Raw genomic sequence first — 21,864 nt, forward strand, 5'->3', positions numbered from 1 at the left:
ATGAAGCAAAAAAGGTCTTAGTGTTCCTTGAACTTAGACTGAACTCAGCCCTAGAGTATCATCCCAATACAGCTGGGTTCCATCCATGAACAAAAGCCCATTTAAAAATAATAATAATAAAATGTCATCAGCTCTCTTAGTTTTTCCAGGATTCCTCAAAATATTGACTATTATAACTTTAAAAAATTATTTTGGTTTCCTCTTTGCTAGATTATCTGACAAGCTTTTCAATCCTGATTTAGACTAAAAGTGGAAGTTAGTTGGACCAAGGTAAACTTGTCTTTGTTTGAGGCAGAGTCAAGACCTGGAAAAATAAATAGAGTTTTAGAGAGAGAAAAATCCACTTGAACAGAGACAGTTTTCTATCATGAGATCTTTACATCTTGATCAGAGGTTCCAGAATTTTTTTAAACTTCACCTACCTGGAACATTCGAATATTCTTTCCACCAGACCGTGTCCGAAATTGTAAAGGGAGTGGAAGAAAACAACAATTCAAACAATTCTTGTCAGTAAAGCCTAAAACGGAAAATAAACAAATAAAAACCCATATAGCATACAGTACATATACCGTGTTTTCCTGAAAATAAGACCAGGTCTTATATTAATTTTTGCTCCAAAAGATGCATTAGGGCTTTTTTTCTGGTTAGGTCTTATTTTCGGAGAAATACGGTACTAAATGCGTCTGTCTGGCTGACAATCTTAACTGGGGCTTATTTTGGGGGGGTGTCTTATATTACGAGTGTCCTGAAAAATGATGTTAGGTTTTCCAGTTGGGTCTTATTTTCGGGGAAACACAGTATATTAGGAAAATATTTTCCACAACGAGTCTCTTCATTATTTAAATTATTTAAACTGGAGTTCTGGAAATGAGACTGGATAGTGATGGTTTCTTTTGAAAAATTTGCTTTTCAAAAACCTTTATTCTTTTGGCATTAGTAAGCACAATATTATCTTGCTGTCAGGTAGCAGTAGTTTAGCTAATTCCAATTTGCTTGTCAAAACAACTGTAGAAAACATGTATTTTTCGTGAAGAATTATTTCCTTTAGTTCATCAGTCTTAATATGTTCTTTTTCTGAATCACATGGTGAATATCCAGATTTTTTGAGAAGATATGGAGACAAATATGGGTCTTGTCAAGCTGGGATATCAACATTTTACACTGAGGTGTGTAAGTTAAGATTATTACTTCACTGTTGAAGCTATTTATTTTACTCATGAAATAACATATGTTTAATTTGGTAATATACAGGTAGTCCTCGACTTACAACACTTTATTTAATGACTGTTCGAAGTCACAACGGCATTGAAAAAAGTAACTGATGACTATTTTTCACACTTACGACCATTGTAGCATCCCCATGATCACGTGATTTACATTGGGATGCTTGACAACTGACTCACATTTATGACGTTTTTCAGTGTCCCAGAGTCATGTGATCCACTTTAGCGACCTTCTGATAAGCAAAGTCAATGGGGAAAACCAGGTTTAGTTAACAACCGTGTTACTAGTTTAAGAACTGCAGTGATTCCCTTAACAACTGTGGCGAGAAAAGTCGTAAAATGAGGCAAAACTCACTGAACAAACGTCTCACTTAGCAACATAAATTTTGGGCTCAATTGTGATCGTAAGTTGAGGACTACCTGTATTGGAAAACGTGCAGTTAGTGCAGGCTAATTCAAAGGGCTGAAACAAGACCTGGGAAGCTGCTGCTGCTTCATCCACCTGCAGACTGGAGCTTCTCCTTGATGCTCTTCAGGACTGTCCTTTCTCTTTCTCTCTTTTTTCCCCAACCATCACCTCTTTCCTTGGCAAGGGGTGAGTGAAATGAGCTATAGAAAAGACGTTGTCTCACTAGACAACTTGTTGCCTCTTCTTCATGAGAGGCAGATGTTGCCACAGTGACACCTTGTAATTCCAAGCAAAGATGGAATATTGTTGTTTGGTTTCAATCAAAACCAGTCGGTGACCTTGGACAGCTGTTGCAAAGATAGTCAGGCTGTCACAAGGTTTTTAAATAAATATAATGCCCTGTATATGGCCTAACATTTCCATTTTGAAATTAACAGAACATAAATTATAATGTGAGCTGGGATTATTCATGCAAAGCAATTATAAAACTCAACACATTCTCTCTCAGGTTGAGAAAATAGCGGACTTCGCTATGAGTTTTTACGCTCTATGTGAGAAAGATACATTGTGTAGTATATTACTCACAAAATGCCTTTTTTCATTTGGCCTGCTTGGATGTATTTAGCAATGGAATAGCTACTGTAGCTTCCAAACCATGTTTTAAGTAAGACTTAAGCTTTTTGTTTTCTTCTAGGATTTAATTATCATGGGAGCCCCAGGATCAGATTATTGGGCTGGTTCCATCTTTGTATACAATAAAACAGCAAACATATTTATTTCATATCTGGATGTGAGTCATCAAATAAAGTATGGAAGTTATTTAGGTAAAAAAAATATTTAATATTTGGTTATAAACCTTCAGCTTAACGTACCTCCTGACAATATGCTTCCCAGACAAAAAAATGGCAGGAAGGTGGTGATGCTCAAGGCAGCAGTGCGCTTCCTGCCATGAGTTCCTTAGTGCTGGCTAAGTATTTTGCCCTGCCTGGTTTAATTTTAAAATTCAATATACAAAATGAGTGAGAAACTAGCATGCTGTGGAGCTAAGCAGAAGCCTCAAGCATGATCAGCATTACCTTTGAGCCCTACCTGGATTTCACTGGTATTCTTAGAAAGGAAAATGTTAAGGTATTTTGTTGGCTTCCCTGTGTACGGGATTTTGTGGGGTTATGCAAAATATTTTGAGTTTGAGACATTTCTTGTGCTCTGCTTTTCATTTATGTAATGAGGGCTGCAAATCAGATTCCACCATAACATATTAATACTGAAATTTCTTCTTTTGTCCCAAGAATGTGTACTGTACATTAGTTTATTGCATTCTTTATGTAGAAAATCTATCTGTCTAGAAAGCACTGATTCTAACTAAAAGCATTGTTTCATTTTCTTAAGAAAATCATCCGTCTTTTAGATTTTCAACAGGACATATGCAAAGCAGTTTTCAGTGATTGCACTGCATATATATATACACACCCAGGAAGTTGGTTTTATAGACAAACTTACCAATTTTAACGTTGGTGTACACAAACACTTCAGCATTTTTTCCCCTTGTTCAGAGTAATTCTGCTCAGCAGAGTATGTTGAATGTGCCAATTCAGCATATGGTGGCATGTATTCCCACCCACACTGTGAGATAAACAACAGAATCACCTGATTGCACTCCGGGTGGTGTAAATGGGGATTACTGCATAGAAGCATATGTCCACATTCTATGGAAGTATCCTAATAGTAGTACCTAAATAGATTGCTAAAGGGATTGGATATCCAACTTTTGGGCATTTGAGCACAGATACCGAATTAATCTGCTTATTCATTTGCAAGCGTACTCATTCCCAATTATGGGAGTCAGTGCTCAAATAAAGAATTCATTTAATGCTAAACTTTCAGATTATTTGCAGTGAGACAGAGTGCTGCATTGGAAAACTCACTGCTTCCATTCACTGTTCTTTTATGGATAGGTTATTCTGTTGGAGCAGGTCACTTCCTTTCTGCAAGTAGCTCAGAAGTAATTGGAGGTGCTCCCCAGCAGGACCAGACTGGTAAAGTAAGAGGTTTTTCTTTAATGTGGTAGATTATAAAAAGTATTTCTGTGTAGAAATAAATTCATAGCTTGCAATGACAGAGAAGAACTATCTGCCAGAGATTCTTTGGTGATAACTAAATAACCTGGGGCTATTTTTTCCCCCCACAAATGTTTTCCCAGAACATATTTTTTTCATGTATACATATACTGCTTGTTTCTGTGGCTGCAACTGCCAATATGTATTTGTGCAAGAGATAGTCAATGGTCCCCAGACTTTCGTCCACCAAGTATTAATAGACGGTTCATGAAGTAATGCATTTTTATTGCTAGAGGACGTCAGAGAGTGAAATGCCTAATTTAGATCATTGCCAAGAAAGGTTACTAAGTTGATCAGCGTTGTACTTGAGTGACCCAAGATATTTTGCTGATTGAAGCAAAGAAGGAATGATTTCCAACTACTGATCTGTGTACAGAAGCTGGCTGGATCAGTGGTTGAACCCTACATTATAACTGATGGAGTAACTTCCTCTATTTCAGCTAAGACAGCAAGCAAGTTAACCAAATGGTGCAACATAAGCAGCTTGACACAGGGCAGGCAGTTCATGAAAACTGCTACGGCTTGTTACAAACCCCATTGCCTCAGCATTTGCCCCATTCAGGCCATTTCTCATTTTTCACCTTGTAGAAACACTATATATTGTTAGCTTCTTCTACTGATAAAGAAACTTCTTGTTTTTTATTTGTTTGTTTGTTTGTTTGTTTAGGGCTTCTGATGCAGCTGACCTCTGTTGTTTATTTCAGGTTTACATTTTTAAAATTGAACCCAAACAACTATCAATTTTAAGCGAATTAAGGGGTAAAAAGGTAACAATACTTCTACATTTATAAAGTTTGCTAAATGTCACAATATATTCATACACCTTGGTTGATTTCATGGTTAACCACTGTCTCTTTTTTGTGGATAGTTTGGTTCTTACTTCGGAGCTACTGTTTGTGCGGCGGATCTTAATGGGGATGGCCTTTCAGATTTACTAGTTGGAGCACCCATGGAGAGTAAAGTCAGAGAAGAAGGAAGGGTTTATGTTTACCTCAACACAGGTTCTGTAAGTATTCATTCTTGTTGAAGAGTGCTATCCATTATAAATGGATAATGATCCAGTGTTAGGAACATCTTTTTCATAATGCTTATTATTATTATTTTGATAGCTTCCTTTGCAAATAGAAACGATTAATGTATTTTAACATGGAAATGCAGCACATTTCTAGATAAAGCATCTATTGTGAAACTGTCAGAATACGGTAATGAAATTTTACAATGGTCCATATATTTCAACTCTTCTTCCATACTATGTTTTTCTTTTTGCCACACATCTATAAAGAAAAATCATGTTTTGACTGGTAGTGTTAGAAGAATCCTTTACATCTGGAGGTACCTAAGCTTTGTCTGACTAATTTCTGTCTTGTGTCTGGTTAGCTTAGAGTGATGCAAAACATTTCCTGGATGTCCCCCCTCTCTTTTTTTTCCCAAAAAAATTGGAGGATAGTATCAAAAAGCTAGGAAGTACAGCTACTTCTTTATGTTTTTATAATGCTGTTGAAAGAATATTCATGGAAGTGAAACTGCCTGGGCATGTAACTTTTTTATGAAAATGGTTTGCTACAATGGATGGCTTCTTTTCCTTCAAATGTTTGAACATTTGAAAATGATTGGCAGGAACTCTACTTTTTAATTTCTGGGTATGGATTTTGATTTCTCAAAATTATATAAACATAAGACACTTTTAATGAAAAGGCCTTTTCATCTTATACTTGTAATTTACTAAAGTACCCCTTCATCCAGAAGTCAGGTCACATAACAGGGACTAAATGTCTCTAATTTAGGTTTCTCCTTTGTTCAGTCAGTTTACTTGTGTGCTTATTTGGGATGAGATATGACTTCCTTAATCAATTTTCAGCCTTAGTAATTGCCATATAGAAAGTGTGACTGAATGACTCCAATACATAGAACATTTTAATTTGTAACATTCCTGAAGATTTGCGAGAGGTGCATGCGGTTTGCAGGATACAGATTATACACCTAAAAGTAAAACAGAGCTCATCATGATTATAATGTACTACCTGGAAACTCAGGGTTAATCAGACTTATTTTTATAGGCAGCAAAGATGATGGAGCTGCAGACAGCACTAGCTGGAAGTGATTTGTATGCAGCAAGGTTTGGCGATTCTATTGCCAGTTTAGGAGACATTGATAATGATGGCTTTGAAGGTATTATTAAGTTTCTTTCAAAATGTGTAGTAGTGTAAAGGGAAGGGTAGGACACATTGCTCAGTATTGCCTGTAAATGCAGCTATTCTGAACCATGCCTAGAGATAATATGTAATTATTTTAACTGTAGAATTTTGATTCCACATTTATGTGTAGAACTAATCAAAACTGATGAGTTCTCATCTAGCATCTCCTTTAATTGGCAGTAGCTTTTTTTTCTCAAGAAAAAGATTTTCCAAATTCTTAAGATCATTTTCTATGTAACTTTCAGGATGATGAATTCTGATTTAAAAAAAATGATGTTGGCAGAAGGACCTGGGTATAGGTTTCCATTCAACTTCCTTTCCCCCTTCATCCATTTATGTCCCCTAAATCCATTGTAGAATTTGAATACTTTTAAGAGACTATTCAGGAAGCGTGGGATCTATTCAGGAAATGGAAGTCTATTTTGCCAAAGGAATTGGATTTCACCTCCTTTGCTTGGGATAATTTGGGATAAACTGAAACAAATTATGTAAGAATGTACAGCAGTTGAAGTTTCTCTGCTTTACTGCTTCCCTATATTATAGACTATTATACTGATCTATGAGAGCAGTTTAATTTCTATATAGAGATAGAGCAAATGATAAGTTTCAACTATATCATTAAGTTCTCCAGTAGTTAATTACAAGAGAAATAATTCTAGCTTATTGGAATATCCATAGCTCTGAGGTTTTATCCCCTAATACATATCTGCCTTTCTCTTCTTCTAATCAACAAAGATAATTCCTCATGTATCTTGTGATTTTCTATAAAAAATAAATTGGAGGGACCTATACTAGTCATAATTATTTTTCTATTTTAAAAAAGAATTGTACAATGTAATTAATGCATGGTTAATTTCATTTTCCTTTGGTTTTTAACAGATATAGCCATTGGGGCTCCACAAGAAAATGATTTAGAAGGCTCAGTTTACATATACAATGGCAGAGAAGATGGAATATCACCAACATTTTCACAAGTAGGTCTCTTTATATTGTCCTCATGACTACTATTTTTAATATCTAGCTGTAACAGAGAACCCGGCTTAGCTTTTTTGCTTGTTTGTTTGTTTAAGCAGGCTCAATTGTCAAGGACCCCAGTTCAGTTCTCCAATATTTCCAGATAGGTTTGGAAAATCTCCAGCGTGGAATCCTGGAAGACAATTGTCAATTTGGACTAGATACGCTAGTATAAATCAGTTTCTTATATTCACATTTTTATATTAAGTAGGACATAGAAGTGGAAAGCATGCAGCGTAGGAATGCATTGACACAATTGTTCCCCAGTAATACTGTGTTACAGATACATATATGGAGTAGGTTGGGGCAGAGGAAGAGGAAGGATGGAATACGTAACAAAGATCAGAATTGTCCCATTTATTTGGTAGTGTCACGTGTTGACTCTTAGTCGAAACCCTTATGCATGCTAACTGTATTTTGCCATTTGCTTAACAGCCCTTTCCTCTTATCAGTCATTAATGGAAAAAAGACCACTATGTATTAACCCTTTTCTATTAGTATTAAGTTGCAAATCTAAGTGAGTCATAATATCAGACTTAACGGTTCACAAATGGGTCCCCCTAATTATAGAAACAAGTTGCTTATGTTAACAATATGTTAAGGAAGCAGCACAGAAGCATATGCTAGGTTCTAAGCCCACCTGTAGATGCTGAAAATGTTTTACATAATCCATCCCTGTCCAAAGTTGTTACCAAATTGTAATTTTTAATGTGACAGAAAAAACACAAGGTAATTGATGTTACCTGTAATTAATGTAATTTTAAGTAATTATATCATAAATGCATTCCTTTAAATGTAGATGGAAGGAAACCAATGCAATTTTTTTCTGTGTCCCACCCATTACTTTTAAGTGTTTGCCCCATTTTGTCCTGGCCTAATAGAAGATCTGAGGATGCTCTCAGCACAGCTTAATGCTTACCTAATCCTAAGAAGATATTTGGGATATTTAAAAAAAATCATCATTTATACTTAGCACAGATTAAAAACCTTCCAAACTGAAGGAAGGATGATTTTATTTTCTGTTATTTCTCTACTGCATTTACTCTGCTTTTTTATTTTTAAAAAAATCCGTGTCCCTAAACATTTCTGTTTTAATAATAATTTTTAGAGAATTCAAGGACATCAAATCAGCAACAGTTTACGCATGTTTGGTCAATCCATATCTGGGAAAATTGATGTAGACAGCAATGGGTATTCAGGTGAGTTAACTTTGTTTGCTTTAAATCACTTGGGCAATGTTGTTGTTTTCTTAATTTCTTGCCCACCTGTCTGGGACATAAACCTAAATGAATAAATCAAAATCATTATGAACCAAATAATAAAATACAATAGAACTGGCATGGAACACACATGTTGTAACAAGCAGTTTAAAGACAGCCTGTTTATATGTAAGTGAATTAATATGCGCATGGTCCCATAGGCATCTGTCTTATTGAATTAAACAAACTTTTCCAATGCTTTAAAATTGAAGCATTGCTATGCTAATTTTTTTTCAGACTAGTGTACTGGAATTTGACAACTTAGAGAAAAGAAAATGGAAAAACAGAACCAGACATGTAATTTTATTAGAATTTTTTAGTAAGATCAAAACACTTACAAATGTAAGTGCAATATATCTGCATGTAACATTAGTATTTTGCTCCATCCTGTATTAGTAAATCAAATTTAAGTATTATTCTACTTTCATTGTAATCTTTAGTTTCTTCTGGTTCCTCTAAAGTCTAGCCTTCAAAAGTCCCATCCTATTGTTTTAAGAATTCATAATAACAGCAATTTCTCATGGGAAGGACTCTTATAATTAAGTATGCAAATTCTATGTCTTTTGAAAAGGCACTAACCATGATTTGAGCAAAGATGATGACTCCCTTGTCTCCCAAAACTCTAAACTCACCAGAGATCACTGTCTTGTTATTGTAAGGAGAAGCTGTCTGGAACACTCATGGGCGAACTCAAGTTCTCGCCTTGTCTGGAGTGAGCTGGTCTATTTGCCAATTAATCATTCAACTCCACTTTTAGTGGGGCAGTCTCTAGTTCACCATTTCTTCCGCAGAAGTCCTGGGTGAGATAATTCTTAAGGAATTTAGGAGATAAGCCACATAAGACTTTTTAGTCTATAACCAGCATTTTGAATTGGAATCAGAAGCAAATTAGTAGTTTAGTAGCCAGGCCACCACATTTTAGAAGAGTAATAGTTTCCAGATTATCTTTAAAGGCAGTCCCATGTACAGTGCATTGCAGTCTTTAAATTTGGGGTGCTAAGGGAATGAGTCACAATTGTCAAAACCTCCTGATCAAAAAGGCGGAAAGGCCTGGTTGTTCAATTAATGCACCAATTGAAGTTGGGCAAAGTCTCCCAACTCTAATTCTCCACTAGCTTCTCTAGCAGACAACTCCAGGAAGAGTCCTAAACAATGAAGCACTCTTATGCACTCCTTTAGGAGACTTGCACCTCTGTCTACAGTGAACACTGAAGTTGGGATAGAGCTAGCTTGATCATGATTCCATCTTGCAAGGATTTAATCTGAACTTACTTTGACCATACAAGGTCACAGCTGACTACACAGCTTCAAGACATTGGACAAGTATCCTCATACAGCCTGGACTAGCAGTGTACAGCATCCTTCATCCCAGACTGGCTGCTGACTTCATCAGTGGCATCATACAAACGTTAAATTGTATGAGGGAGAGAACCAAGTCCTGTTGCACTCCACAGCAGAGTTTGCCTGTTTGTCTCCTAGGCTGGAAAGGAGGAAAACCAATGTAACAGGATGCCTCCAATCCACAACCTTCACTGGTGCGGTCCAGTGGGTCTAGTGGTCCAAAAGAAGGCCATGATAATGAATAGTGTGGTCATATTGTGAAAAACATGTTGGGTATTGAGAAACAAGACTTGTTTGTTCTATTGCTCCTTCTTTAGATCACAGGCAGCTTGAGAACATTGTTTCATTTTGTTCATGACTTACTGCAGTATAAATTCTACACTCTAGAAGCGTCTACCTATGAGCATCACCATAGAGAAGCCGAAAACAAATCATAAGAATGCTCTCTGAACTGTTCTCATCAAATGTTCCTGGCATTTTGTGATGAGAACAGGAACATGCAGGCATATTCGCTGATGTTTTAACAACCTGATTTGTCACATTGAGGGAATCGCCTCTGTGTTCAGGATTTCACTTGAGAAGTTGTAAAGAGAAGATTCAAAAGAAGAGTGAAATGAAATTAAAGAAACCACTATTATAATACTCCCTTTAAGTCAGTGGTTCTCAACCTGTGGGTCGGGATCCCATTTGGGGTCAATCGACCATTTCACGGGGGTCGCCAAGGAAGGCTGTCCGCCATTTTTTTTGTCGGGCATTTTTTTGTCCGCCATTTTTTTCCCCTTTTCCGGCGGGTGCCTTACCTCCCTTGGGCTGGGCCAGCTGGTGGTCGGCCTGCTCTGTCTCTGCCGCTTGCCAGCTACGCCTCGGCCGGCGCAGGGGGCGGAACCACGCATGTGCGGCGCTCCCGGGCAGGGAAAGTCCTCGACTTACGACCGGTTTAGTCCTCGACTTACGACCGGTTTAGTCCTCGACTTACGACCAGTTGGGGTCGCGGCATTAAAAAGGTTGAGAACCACTGCTTTAAGTACTGTCTAAATTTGACTCTTAGGAAGTATGAAGTGAAGATGTACCAGCACAGATGCTAATGATGTTGACAAAATTCTTCTTGTCCTGTATAGTGTTAGAGGTGGTTGTAATCCAATCACATTTGCAGACAGAATAAGCCTTTCCGACGATTCTGGTAAATACTTCCTAGGAAAGCAAAGAGAAATAAGAAAGTGGACAAGACGCTTGGCACATTTACACAGCAACTAAAATTTATATCATTGTCTTCCAATGCTTCCTCTCAAATATTGTGGAAGGTCCCTTTTTGATGAGAATATTTTGTTAGAATTCCTTCATTAACTGAATGTTTCCTGGAGTGATGCATCAGACCCCTTCAGGCCACCAACAGAAGGACAGAGGGACCGTATGTTCTATGGTGCCAGAGGAAATTAGGAAGCATGCACTAACTTTATCCGCACATCCCTAGAGGGAAAATTCTTTTTCTTTGCCCATTGAAACTAGGATATGCTTCAAGGTCTCTTGATTTTTCCATATGTTCTTGACTGCATATGAAATTTGAAGCAGCAGCATGTGTAAGAGAGGGAGTCGAACTAATAAAAGCAGTGCTGTGGCATCATGATGCAATTCCTGCTCTTTTTCTGCATTGGGTGTTGAATAATGCAGAGGCCCCAAAGAAGTGGAGTTTGTGCCATGATGCCACAGTACTGCTTTTCTCATTCTGACAAATTCAGTAAGATCCCACAGGTGCCACTGATCCAAAGTACCCGAAGGATCTTCTTCAAAATGTGAAGGTCAGGGGTGGTTATGTCCAAGTGATCCCTTTCCCCTGCAGAAGCAGGGAGAATTGTAAATTACTATTTTTAAATTTTAAGCAGGAGTTTAAATTTTTGCTATAAATAATTGCTCTTCCATTTAGAGCAGGGGTCCCCAACCCCCTGTCCGTGGAGCGGCACCAGGCAATAGCATGCCAGAAACCGGGCTGCGCAAACAAGCGAAGCCCCATCTGTGGGATGCAGGCAGCACGCAAAACCACGTCCCCTCCGGTCCATGGAAAAACCTGTCTCCACGGAATTGGTCCCTGATGCCCAAAAGGTTGGGGACCACTGATTTAGAAATGAACTTTCTTCAGTTCACTAATTAAAACAATGAAGCCATATTTTGATAAATCTATTTAATCATAAAAAATGTATCAATGTAGTCCTATAATTAATAATGTCAAACAGCAATTTGATTCAGTCCAGAGATGATGACGAGCCAAAGAGAACATTTATAATGATTCAGTCCTCAAACTGTATCCCTGTTTTATTTTTATTTTTTTTTACAGATGTAGCAGTTGGTGCTTTTTTGTCAGATTCTGCTGTATTACTGAGGTAGGTCAAACATATTTTAGAGTTCAGAGGCAACTGAATTAAAATTTGCAATATATATCTGATTTCATCATACTTTCGATTAAACTGTGATCTTAATCTTTAAACTCTAATATTAATACATCACTTACTTATTTAATATATTGGGGCATTAAGATTTATTTTCCAAGCAATGGGCACCTCAGAATTTATTTATTTCACAGTCATGTCTTGCATCCTAAGATATTGTCATTAGNGTCATTAGGTATTCATTACCAGTCAGCAGATGGTTTGAAGGCCAAAGGAAATGAAGCATTTCTTCAGTAAAGTATGGGTAATCTGCTCCAGATAGAGATTTTGACTTTCAGAAGTGACTCAATGCTTCCAACCCCACCTATGCCTTTCTATTAAAGCTCAATCTCTGTTTGTCCTTGGCTCAGGACAATTCTGATCTTGTCTGCTTTTAAACAATAAAAAGTTAGACATGCACGCTACAAAATTAATATGTCATTTGATCCATTAGAATCTAAATCAATGTGTTTGTCTTTAAAAACGGAACGCCCAGAATTATAAATGTTAATAGAGCATCTTGTGATCATGAATTCCTCCTTTTTAGGACAAGGGCAGTAATTATCGTGGAAGCATCCTTAAAGCACCCCGACTCTGTAAACCGCACCATATTGGACTGTGTGAGAAATGGACAACCAGCTGTGTGTGTTAATCTAATGCTTTGTTTTAACTATACTAGCCAAACCATCTCAGGTTACATAGGTAAGCTTCTTTCTTTGTGCTTAGCACTTTCATAACTGAATATTCAAAAACAAACGCTGGTGGTTAAGATGAATTTATTACTAGCTGATACATAAATCCAGTGCTTTTTTTGTAAAAAAAAAAAAAAAAAAAAAAAAGGTGCCGGAATTCACACACGTCATACAACCCGCCTTGCCTACCCTACAAGGTTCCATCCAAAAAAGGTGCCGGAACCCCGTTCTGGGCGTTCTATGAGGAAAAAAAGCCCTGCATAAATCAAATCTAGTGGTTATCCATTAGTATTTTACCAGTGGTTTAAAACACATATGAGTGTTCTATGACCAGGAAATTCTGAATTCTGGTCTTGCCTCAGGCATGGTAAAGGGTGACTTTGGCCAGTTCCTTTTTCCTCAGAAAAAGGAAACAGCAAGCTATTTCCAAAAATATTGCCAAGAAAACTGCATAGACCTCTCCAGGTATCCCTCAAAGGCATGAGCTTGTGCAAGCACCCGCTCATGCACACACACACACACACACACACACACACACAATGTAAATAATTTGAAAGTAATTTATCCTGGCATGATTAGCCCACAGTATTCCTCCTTAGGGGTTATGATAATAAAATGAGGCATCGCAGGCTATGTTCCACCAAAACATATGCATACGCATGTGTGCTATAATTCACTTTTCAGAACAGTGTAAAGAAATGTTAAGTACATAGTCTTTTATGCATATTGTTGTATCTTGGTAAATCACAAACTTAGAGCACACTCTGGAGAAAAGCTACATGTTCTTTAAGCAGTGTTAAGTTTGTATGAAGGCAGAGAATTATGTCGCGTTAAAGAAAGACATTGACGTGTCCTCTTATTTACATGCACACACAAAAGCACAAACCAGATTCTGAATACACACTAAGATTTAGTAATAAAAAGCGATGTTCCAAAGATTGGATAGAAAATCCTGGAAACGTAAAACCACTTACAGCTTAAATGCACGGTGTATTTTAACATAAGTAGCTCACCCATCAGTTTAATGAATACGGAAATGTTTCTAACTTTTTTTTTCTTATTTTATTCCTTTTTTTTTAATCTTTACAGTATTGCTTTATAATCTAAGCCTGGATATTAATAGAAGGCCAGATACTGCAGCAAGATTTTATTTTTCCTCTAATGGAACCTCTGAGGCCACCTCTGGAAGTGTCCGGATCTATAGCAACAACAATTTTACATGCAGAACCCATCAGGCATTCATGAGGGTAACATTGTCTTCATAGACTTGTTGGGATGGAAGTGTCCACTTGGAAAGGTCATCCAAAAAGCTCTAGTCCAGGGGTCTGCAACCTTGACAACTTTAAGACTTGTGGACTTCAGCTGAAGTCCACAAGTCTTAAAGTTGTCAAGGTTGCAGACCCCTGCTCTAGCCTCCTTCTGTTAGGGACCTGCAGCAAGCTCTGACCATGGTCATCTACCAAGATTTATTCAAGCCATACATAAAAATAGACACTTTTGGTTCTTACATTACAACTCATGTTTCCCATCTATTACAAATCAGCTCTTTCTCTCTCCTCCTGTAGCTTTTGAACTTGTCGGAAGACACTCAGGTTAAGTGAATTTGGTGTCAAGCATCAAACCTGTTTTTCAAATCATGCTTTTTCAATACCTGAGAAAATAATAGCTAATTGGTGTAGTGAAAATAATATAGAGCAGATGCAGGGAAACCTTGCGGAAAATTAGAATGAATTGCAAAACCTATGAACTGATCAAAACAAACTTGTTATTGAAAATTAGGGCAGGGAACCTGTGGAAGAACAGTCAGTGGCAGCCTACCTCCCAATCCAGGGGAATAATTTAATCAACTTTAATATAAACTGTGATACTTTGCGTAGATTTATTTTCACAAGCAGTTAAACACAATCTACAGTAAAACCTTCCATACTTAGGTAAACATAAAGAAATTGTACTCATTCCAGCATACAAGTGTAGTAATTCCTGTAGCATACAAGATTCCGTATCTTGAATTTAGACATAAATTTACTGTTTAGTTAAGAATGACTTCCATTATGCTCAATGGGACTTGCATCCTAGTAAAGTCAGGACTGCACCATTAATCAAAGTGAGGAATGGAGTATCGGCTTCACTGCTGTATCAAGATTTATGCTCATTCTTTTACTGTCCTTCCTTAGTACTTCAACATAGGCAGCACTTCAATTTGCATTACAGTACAATAAGGGACTGAAAACATTTAAATACAACTCAGTCTGAGCTTTATAAATTGATCAGATAATCAGCATAGGGGAAAGGGTATCTTTCTTGAGCAATAAAATCTCACCTGCTCTGTGTTATGAAAAATCTTAACAGAGAAATAAAAATTATGCTAAAAACATTCTTAAATATGCAATGTTAAAGCTATTTGGCCTTCGTTGCCTGGGGTTTCCTTTTGAATGGATTTCCTTAGAAGCACTCTAAGAGAGAATTCAGATTTGGAGTGTATGCTGCCATGCAAAAGTAGACATGTGTTATTTCAGGATAAATGCCGAAAAGTAGAAATTGCTTATATTGTTGATTGGTGAATATTGTTCTCAGTCTTATGCAATTCATTTATTTGATCTCATATGCTTAGAAAGATGTAAGGGATATTCAAACTCCTATACGGGTTGAGGCTACCTATCACCTGGGACACCACGTTTTGAAGAAGAGAAATGCGGACGAACTCCATTCACTTCAGCCAGTACTTCAGCAACGGAAGGAAGATAATATTGTGCGTAGCAAGGTATGTCTTCCTGGCTTGTATGACAGTAGAAGTCTAACAAGCTGGTGGACACCAGTTGCAATGGGCTACTTTTCTGTTTCAGACCCTCATCTGAAGGATTTTTTTACTTATATCGGCTTTATGGTGGCTAAGAATAACGGCCTGACTTTCACGTAGTATTAGCTATACTAAATTATGGATTTTATAACATTGCTTATAAAACTATAGAAAGAGCATTTTCTCATGCAGAAGAGAAAGAGAACACATGTTGGTGCTAAATTCTGTAACTATTAAAACCATATGGAACTTGGGTCATGATCTGCTGTTGTGATTCATCCAATTCTTTTAATGTAACTGGGACATGATGAAGCCCTACCCTTGTGTTTACTTTGGATGACTCTATAAATGTCAAACTGTAAACAAACTCGCTACATATTAAGCCAAATGACTGACTTATTGCCTTAATCTAGAGAAAACATCAGGCAGTAGTTCAGATATAACATTTTAGGACCTCTGCTGCTGGCATAGTTTTCTGGATCAAGGCAAATATTTTTATTTTCTGATACTCACTTTTTCAATATAAAGGATGGAAAAGCAGTTGAACATAACTGCTCTAAATTAATACATACCCTCTAGATCAGGGGTGTCAAACTGCCGGTCTGCGGGCCGGATGCATCATGCCGAAACCACGCCCACTCCATTGCTGGCAATGGAAAAGTCGTGATACATCGTGACATGTCACATGACGTTGCGAGTTTGACACTGCTGTTCTAGATACTGTTGTGATAAAAGGTCAAGGGATTTGTTTCCACACGAACTTTCCTAGTAGCATCCAACACAAATGTCAAAATGTCTTTCTTATCACTTTGCTTTGGAAACTATTTCATTTAATAGCAGTATTCTTTTCATCACCCATAATTTTGGTGGATCTTGTCATACGACAGCATGATATGGTGGTCCCAGAAATTGTTTATAATTATTTTTGTTGTGAAATGACAACAACTGGCTAATTATTTCATTTATTATTGTATTTTTACTCAAGATAGGGGAAATATTTCGGGGTTTGCTGGTGCAAGTGGCCAAATTGCTTGTTTCTGGGGTTTGGCATCTTTACATATTTGTGTGCAGGAAAAGGGTTTTGCGGCTTTTTTATTAGACATTCTTACAAGAATACTCCATGTTTGATGTTGTGGTATGTCTGAAGGTTTATGTGGTGATAAGGGCTACTTTGAACTTTTGGTACAGTGATCATATATCTTTGATTATAAAGGACAGCCTTTTATTTCAGAAAGCTTTCCTTTAGATTTATTTCATTTAATTATTTCTTTTCTTGGTTTTGCTTTTGGATTTACTTCATAAGTTATAAAATATTTTTTTATCTTTATGAACCCCTTTTTCAGGTTTGTCTTTAATTTTTTATTTTTCAAGACAACATTGCCACTGTAATTATTGGTTTTAAAAAGTGCCTAAAATGAGCCTTTGGTAGAGATAGATTGGCATGAATTGAAGTAGAAGGTGCCAAATTCATGTAATTTGAAAGGCAGAGGATGATTGTTTTGTTACTGGTTATTTTGGATTTCATGGTAAAAATATTTTTGAATATATACCTTCAAAATTATTCTAAAAAGTTGTTTCTGTTCTTCTTTCAAAGTTTGTTTTTGCAAGATTTTGTACTCAAGAAAATTGTTCTGCAAACCTTCAAGTTTCTGGAAAACTTACATTTCCAAAGTAAGTCCATTATAATTGAGAGAAAGTGAACAAGCTTTATGAACTTAGCTTTCTACCTAAAAAAGTTCTTTTTAGGAAGAATGGAATCAGATATCAGAAAGTTCTGCAAAACATAAAGAATCATGTCTGAGGTTACACAGTGGAGTCAAAGAGGAGCTGAGTAAACATGTGGAGCCCTGGAACTATATGAGAAACTATGTTTATATGATTATATTCTGGAATTATTCTGTTAGCTTCAAAACATGTTTCACTGGTCTGCTGACATATACTGAACTATTATATACAGTGGTTTGCTTCTTTGACTTAGCATGAAATGCAGACTGTTTCCAATTCAATGTTATTTGTTTAACCAGATCAATCTATCCCATTCAACAAATAATGGTTAAAAAAAAATCTGGCTTGATATTATGTGTGAATGCAACAGATGCATTAATGTCCATATAGCAACCCTGCACTGTAATTTAACAAAAGAGTACATTTTTGAAAGAGTATAGCAACTTCCTAAGATTAGATAATATAAAATATTCCTACAACCATTTGGTGAGGTAGTGCAAGGTCACCTTAGTGTTGTCACCTGATTAGAACAATGAAATTCCACTCATATACACAGAATTCTAATATCTTCCCATGCTATTTTAGGCAGAGAAGGAATGTTATCCCTCCCTTTTTAACTAGAATGCGACTTTGCCTTTACTATTGGAAAACATACATCTTTCTCCCTGGATCCTTTGCATGTCTCCTGTTATAAAATTGTACCTGTTGCCTCATACTGTCTTTTGCTTTCTTCTCTGTAACAGTAATTGGAGATCTAGCATTATGAGAGTTGATTCAGACAGCGGGAACTTCAAGGAGTTTATAAGGGGCTCATAACTGGTTTCCGGTCACAGATAAATGTAGGCATTGATCATTCTCTAATCAAACAAGTTAATTCTGTCATCTGTGCTATTTTTGTCATCTTCATCCACCCATCCTTCACAGTCTTTCCATTTTTGAACATATAATAGTCTCTCGGGCCCATCTTATCTACAGTATTATGATGTGGGTAAATAGATACGTAGGCTGCAGTGATACCATCTGCAAAACTAGTTTTCATTAAAAAGTACGTATTTTCACGATTGTGCATAAATTAAAAGGGAAAGTAATTGTTTTTCACATTTGAGCAGAAGTTCTGCTGAACTGCACAATGCTTTTATGGGTTACAGCGACTAGAATTTTTAAATTTCCCTTCTATAAAGGCAAAAGTTACATGATCTGTTCTTCTATTTTCTGAAGTTTCTGTGAGTTTCTTCTTTTCAGGGCTGAATTAATCTTTTTTTTTCCCCTCCTTAGGAAACTAGCAATCTCTTAGCTTAGAAATATTTCTCTGCCTGACTGCTAATCAGACTTCATTTCTCTTTTTTTGCACTTCTTTTGCATTGTCTTCTTTCAGGGCCACAGCCAACTTGTAAAATTCTGCATGATGTCAAAATAATTCACTTTAATTCTTCCTTAGAAATCGACAAGTCATTCAATTCCTACTGCTCCCCTCTTTATCATTTCTCCAGAGTCGTGTTTTCTATAGAGGTGAACTGTAGCCTGTTTAAGCCCTTCTGAACCATCAAGGAATTCATAAGTGATTTGGTCTGCTTTAGAGGACTTGTGTTTTACCTCAAAATCTCTTGGAGCTTTCAAAATCAGCTCAATTTGGCATTCGTCAAATTTTCCTGGATATCCTAGTTCTTAGGGTTGGGATAAAATAGGCTGAAGATTAATGCTAATATTTTTTTTAAAAAAATATATTAATTCATTAATTCATCTTTTTATTAGTTATATAGTGCCAACCCTACTATAAGAGTGAGGGATCAATCTATTTAAATATATAAGGCAAGGAGGGAGGCTCAATGTTTAGGGCAAAATGGTTAGGAAGGGAAACAGACATCTCCCTGTATTTACTTTTTCTACTTCCATACCTCTTCCTGCTGTGAAGATTTTTTTCAGTAGATGAAAACTACAACAACAACAACAACAAAATCTAATCATGTCATCTTTTGCTGGTAAAGAAAAAGCTCCCAACTTGAATAGTGGCAGACAAAGGTGTAAACAAATAGGATCGGTGTTATCACATCTAGTTTTGCTTTCCACAAAGTGTAAAACACCAAATTATTTTCTCCAGATACTTATTCTTTACCTGTGAACAGCATTTTTTTCCAGCCTGCTAACTTCTAATAATCAGGAGGCTGGTGGTGTCTTTTCTGACTAACAAATGATATTAGGAGGCATAAGTTTTCATGAGCAGTTGCTCATCAGATGCATATGATCAGGTCTTTGCATTTGATGCTGTAGTTTGCGGAAACTTATCCCTTTTAATAAAATTTGCCAGTTCAGAAAGGTGCTATCAGATTTCTTCTGACATTTTGTTACATTAGACTAATATGGCTCTCCTCCAATCATCTTACTGAGAAAGCTAGATAAGGATATTTATGATTTACACATTAATGTACACTTATGCTTTATCTGCCCATCTGCCCTTCCTAAATTACTTTAATCAGATAACTTAATTAGCTTGAGTTGACACACAATATATTTCGTATAAATTGTGTGCACTGGATTAAAGGAAGAACAAGAAACTCTGAATAAAGTGAACAACTGTTAGTTTGCTTTATGGATGCTTCTAATCTACCCTGGGCATTTCTTCCTCCTTCGCATCACCCTGCTAACAAAGCAAAACACCATCAAGGAGAAAGCAGGAAAGAATATCAATTATTTATATTTAAAGAAACTTTCAAGCACGCCATTAGCTAGAGATCCAGCCACTGAAATATTAGTATTTGTATTTCGCATGTTCATTTGAAACTTAACTGCTTATGTAGTACTTTTACCTTCTGTTGTCTGTTCTAAATGCCAACTTTCCTCCCCCCCCCAAGGTATTAAATGACTAATGTATTGGTCTCAAGCCAGAATGTTTGATAAATGCCTATTTCAAGGCAGCTCTTTTGCAAGTCTTAATTAAAGTTTAATGTCAAATTGAAGCTTACTTTCAAATTTTCTTAGGTGTTTTTTTTCCTTTTTCCTTGTTAAAACATGATTAGAGAATACTGGATAAAACATAAGTTAGACATGTTCACTCATGTGCACAAGTCCTGTCTTTCATTAAGCTTGACTGAGAGTAAAATGACAGACACTCTGTGCAGCATAAGATAATGTATCAGCTGCATTAAAAAAGGGACATTTCACCCACAGTGATAATGGAAGTAGCACACATAGGAGGGTATGTATTGTTAATTATAGGGAACTGATTCCAGCAATTCCAGTTATATAGAGGAAAACGGGTTTTCTAAAAAGGATGAACTAAAGAGTCAGGGTTTAAACAGAGAAAGAGGACAAATAAAAGTTTGTCGTGGTGTTCGATATGTAGTTACTGATCAACTGCTATTACATTGCTTCAATGGTAAGAGAAATATCACGCACATACCTTATCAGCTGAGGAATGAAAAAATCCTCAGTTTAGCAGGAAAATAAATAAACAGTTGTGTGCTGACTATTTCAAAAGTTTAGTAAAATGTTTTTCATTTTGTGGTAGAAAGACAGAGACAACTACTCTATCTTGCAAAGAGATCAGCCTGATTCCTAATATAGAGACTGAATTTAATGGACTAGATGAGGATAGTGTAGGATAAAAGCTAAATTGGATCTGATGTATTTATGTTAGGTATAGATAATATGCATATTCCAAGTGTATTTTTATTTTTTTTTTGCATTGACATTTACAGTTTAATGAGGAAGTTCTGCAGAAGCCACACTAAGGGCTTTGGGAAATACAATATGTGCACTCCAAATATAGATTAAAAAAATATTTGGTTATAACTGTTTTATCTGATCCTTCATATAGACAGCTCAAAGTATCATACAGGGATTTTCCTTTTTGTGCTGTTATGATGTCTGTGAAGCTGATTCGTTCTTGCACCCCTCTGTTACATAAATTTGCCTAAAGCACCTAAATCCACAGAACCTGGTTAATATTTCCTCACTTCTTGCTGAGATCACACAACTGGTCTATCCTGGAGTGAGATTCACCTGAAGTGAGATTTTTTTACCCTGTGAGATGGACATAAACAACCAGCTTATTAAGTAATCCAAAATATTCACTTGGTAAATTATCACTACACAGTTGGCTGCTTCTGTTCATTCAGGAAGGGCCAAATCAGCTTACAGGAATTCATCTGAAAAATATAAATATGGGGAGTATTCTTTGATTATCTACAGGCGGTGTCAATTAGTTTCATATCAAAGATGCATTTTGGAAATGATTACTTTCCAAAATGATAGCATAGTTAAGAACAAATTCCAGTTTTTCTAGTGGAAGGATGCACATATTTAATTTTGAAGTGGAAAAGCCAGGTCTGAACTTCTAACAGTAGGATACAGAACGAAAGAAGAAATCTAAAATGAAATATAATGTTTCCTTTTCTGTTGTATTAAAACTGCAGTTCAAAAAGAAGTGGTTTAAATTAAAATGGTGTATATTCTTATTCATTTTTGTATAGGCCTTATGAAAAGAAACCTTACCTTTCAGTGGGAAATGTGAAACAGTTGACGTTGAATATCACCTTGTACAATGCTGGTGATGATGCTTATCAGACCAGCCTTCATATCCAGCTGCCTAAAGGTCTCTATTTCACCAAACTTGTAGCACAGGTAAGAAACCTATCTTCTATATCTTTGTATAAAATAATTTGCCAGATACTTT

General features: G+C 36.5%; 1 protein-coding gene across 1 annotated transcript in view; it reads left to right on the plus strand.

The window, feature by feature from the left end:
• The first annotated feature begins 1,098 nt into the window (after positions 1 to 1,098).
• The window catches only part of ITGA4 (integrin subunit alpha 4), a 33,180-nt gene continuing 12,414 nt past the window's right edge, over positions 1,099 to 21,864 (plus strand). Inside the window, exons 1-14 of the mRNA XM_015823437.1 lie at positions 1,099 to 1,166; positions 2,327 to 2,456; positions 3,588 to 3,673; positions 4,454 to 4,516; positions 4,618 to 4,755; positions 5,807 to 5,918; positions 6,824 to 6,918; positions 8,067 to 8,157; positions 11,888 to 11,933; positions 12,526 to 12,680; positions 13,760 to 13,917; positions 15,282 to 15,431; positions 17,062 to 17,138; positions 21,662 to 21,812. Of these exons, the coding sequence (XP_015678923.1) occupies positions 2,339 to 2,456; positions 3,588 to 3,673; positions 4,454 to 4,516; positions 4,618 to 4,755; positions 5,807 to 5,918; positions 6,824 to 6,918; positions 8,067 to 8,157; positions 11,888 to 11,933; positions 12,526 to 12,680; positions 13,760 to 13,917; positions 15,282 to 15,431; positions 17,062 to 17,138; positions 21,662 to 21,812 (1,440 nt within the window). The 5' untranslated portion in view covers positions 1,099 to 1,166; positions 2,327 to 2,338. The remainder of the gene's footprint in view (positions 1,167 to 2,326; positions 2,457 to 3,587; positions 3,674 to 4,453; positions 4,517 to 4,617; positions 4,756 to 5,806; positions 5,919 to 6,823; positions 6,919 to 8,066; positions 8,158 to 11,887; positions 11,934 to 12,525; positions 12,681 to 13,759; positions 13,918 to 15,281; positions 15,432 to 17,061; positions 17,139 to 21,661; positions 21,813 to 21,864) is intronic.

Source organism: Protobothrops mucrosquamatus, unplaced genomic scaffold (assembly GCF_001527695.2).
Source record: "Protobothrops mucrosquamatus isolate PMUCROS unplaced genomic scaffold, P.Mucros_1.0 scaffold1869, whole genome shotgun sequence".
NCBI lineage: Eukaryota > Metazoa > Chordata > Lepidosauria > Squamata > Viperidae > Protobothrops > Protobothrops mucrosquamatus.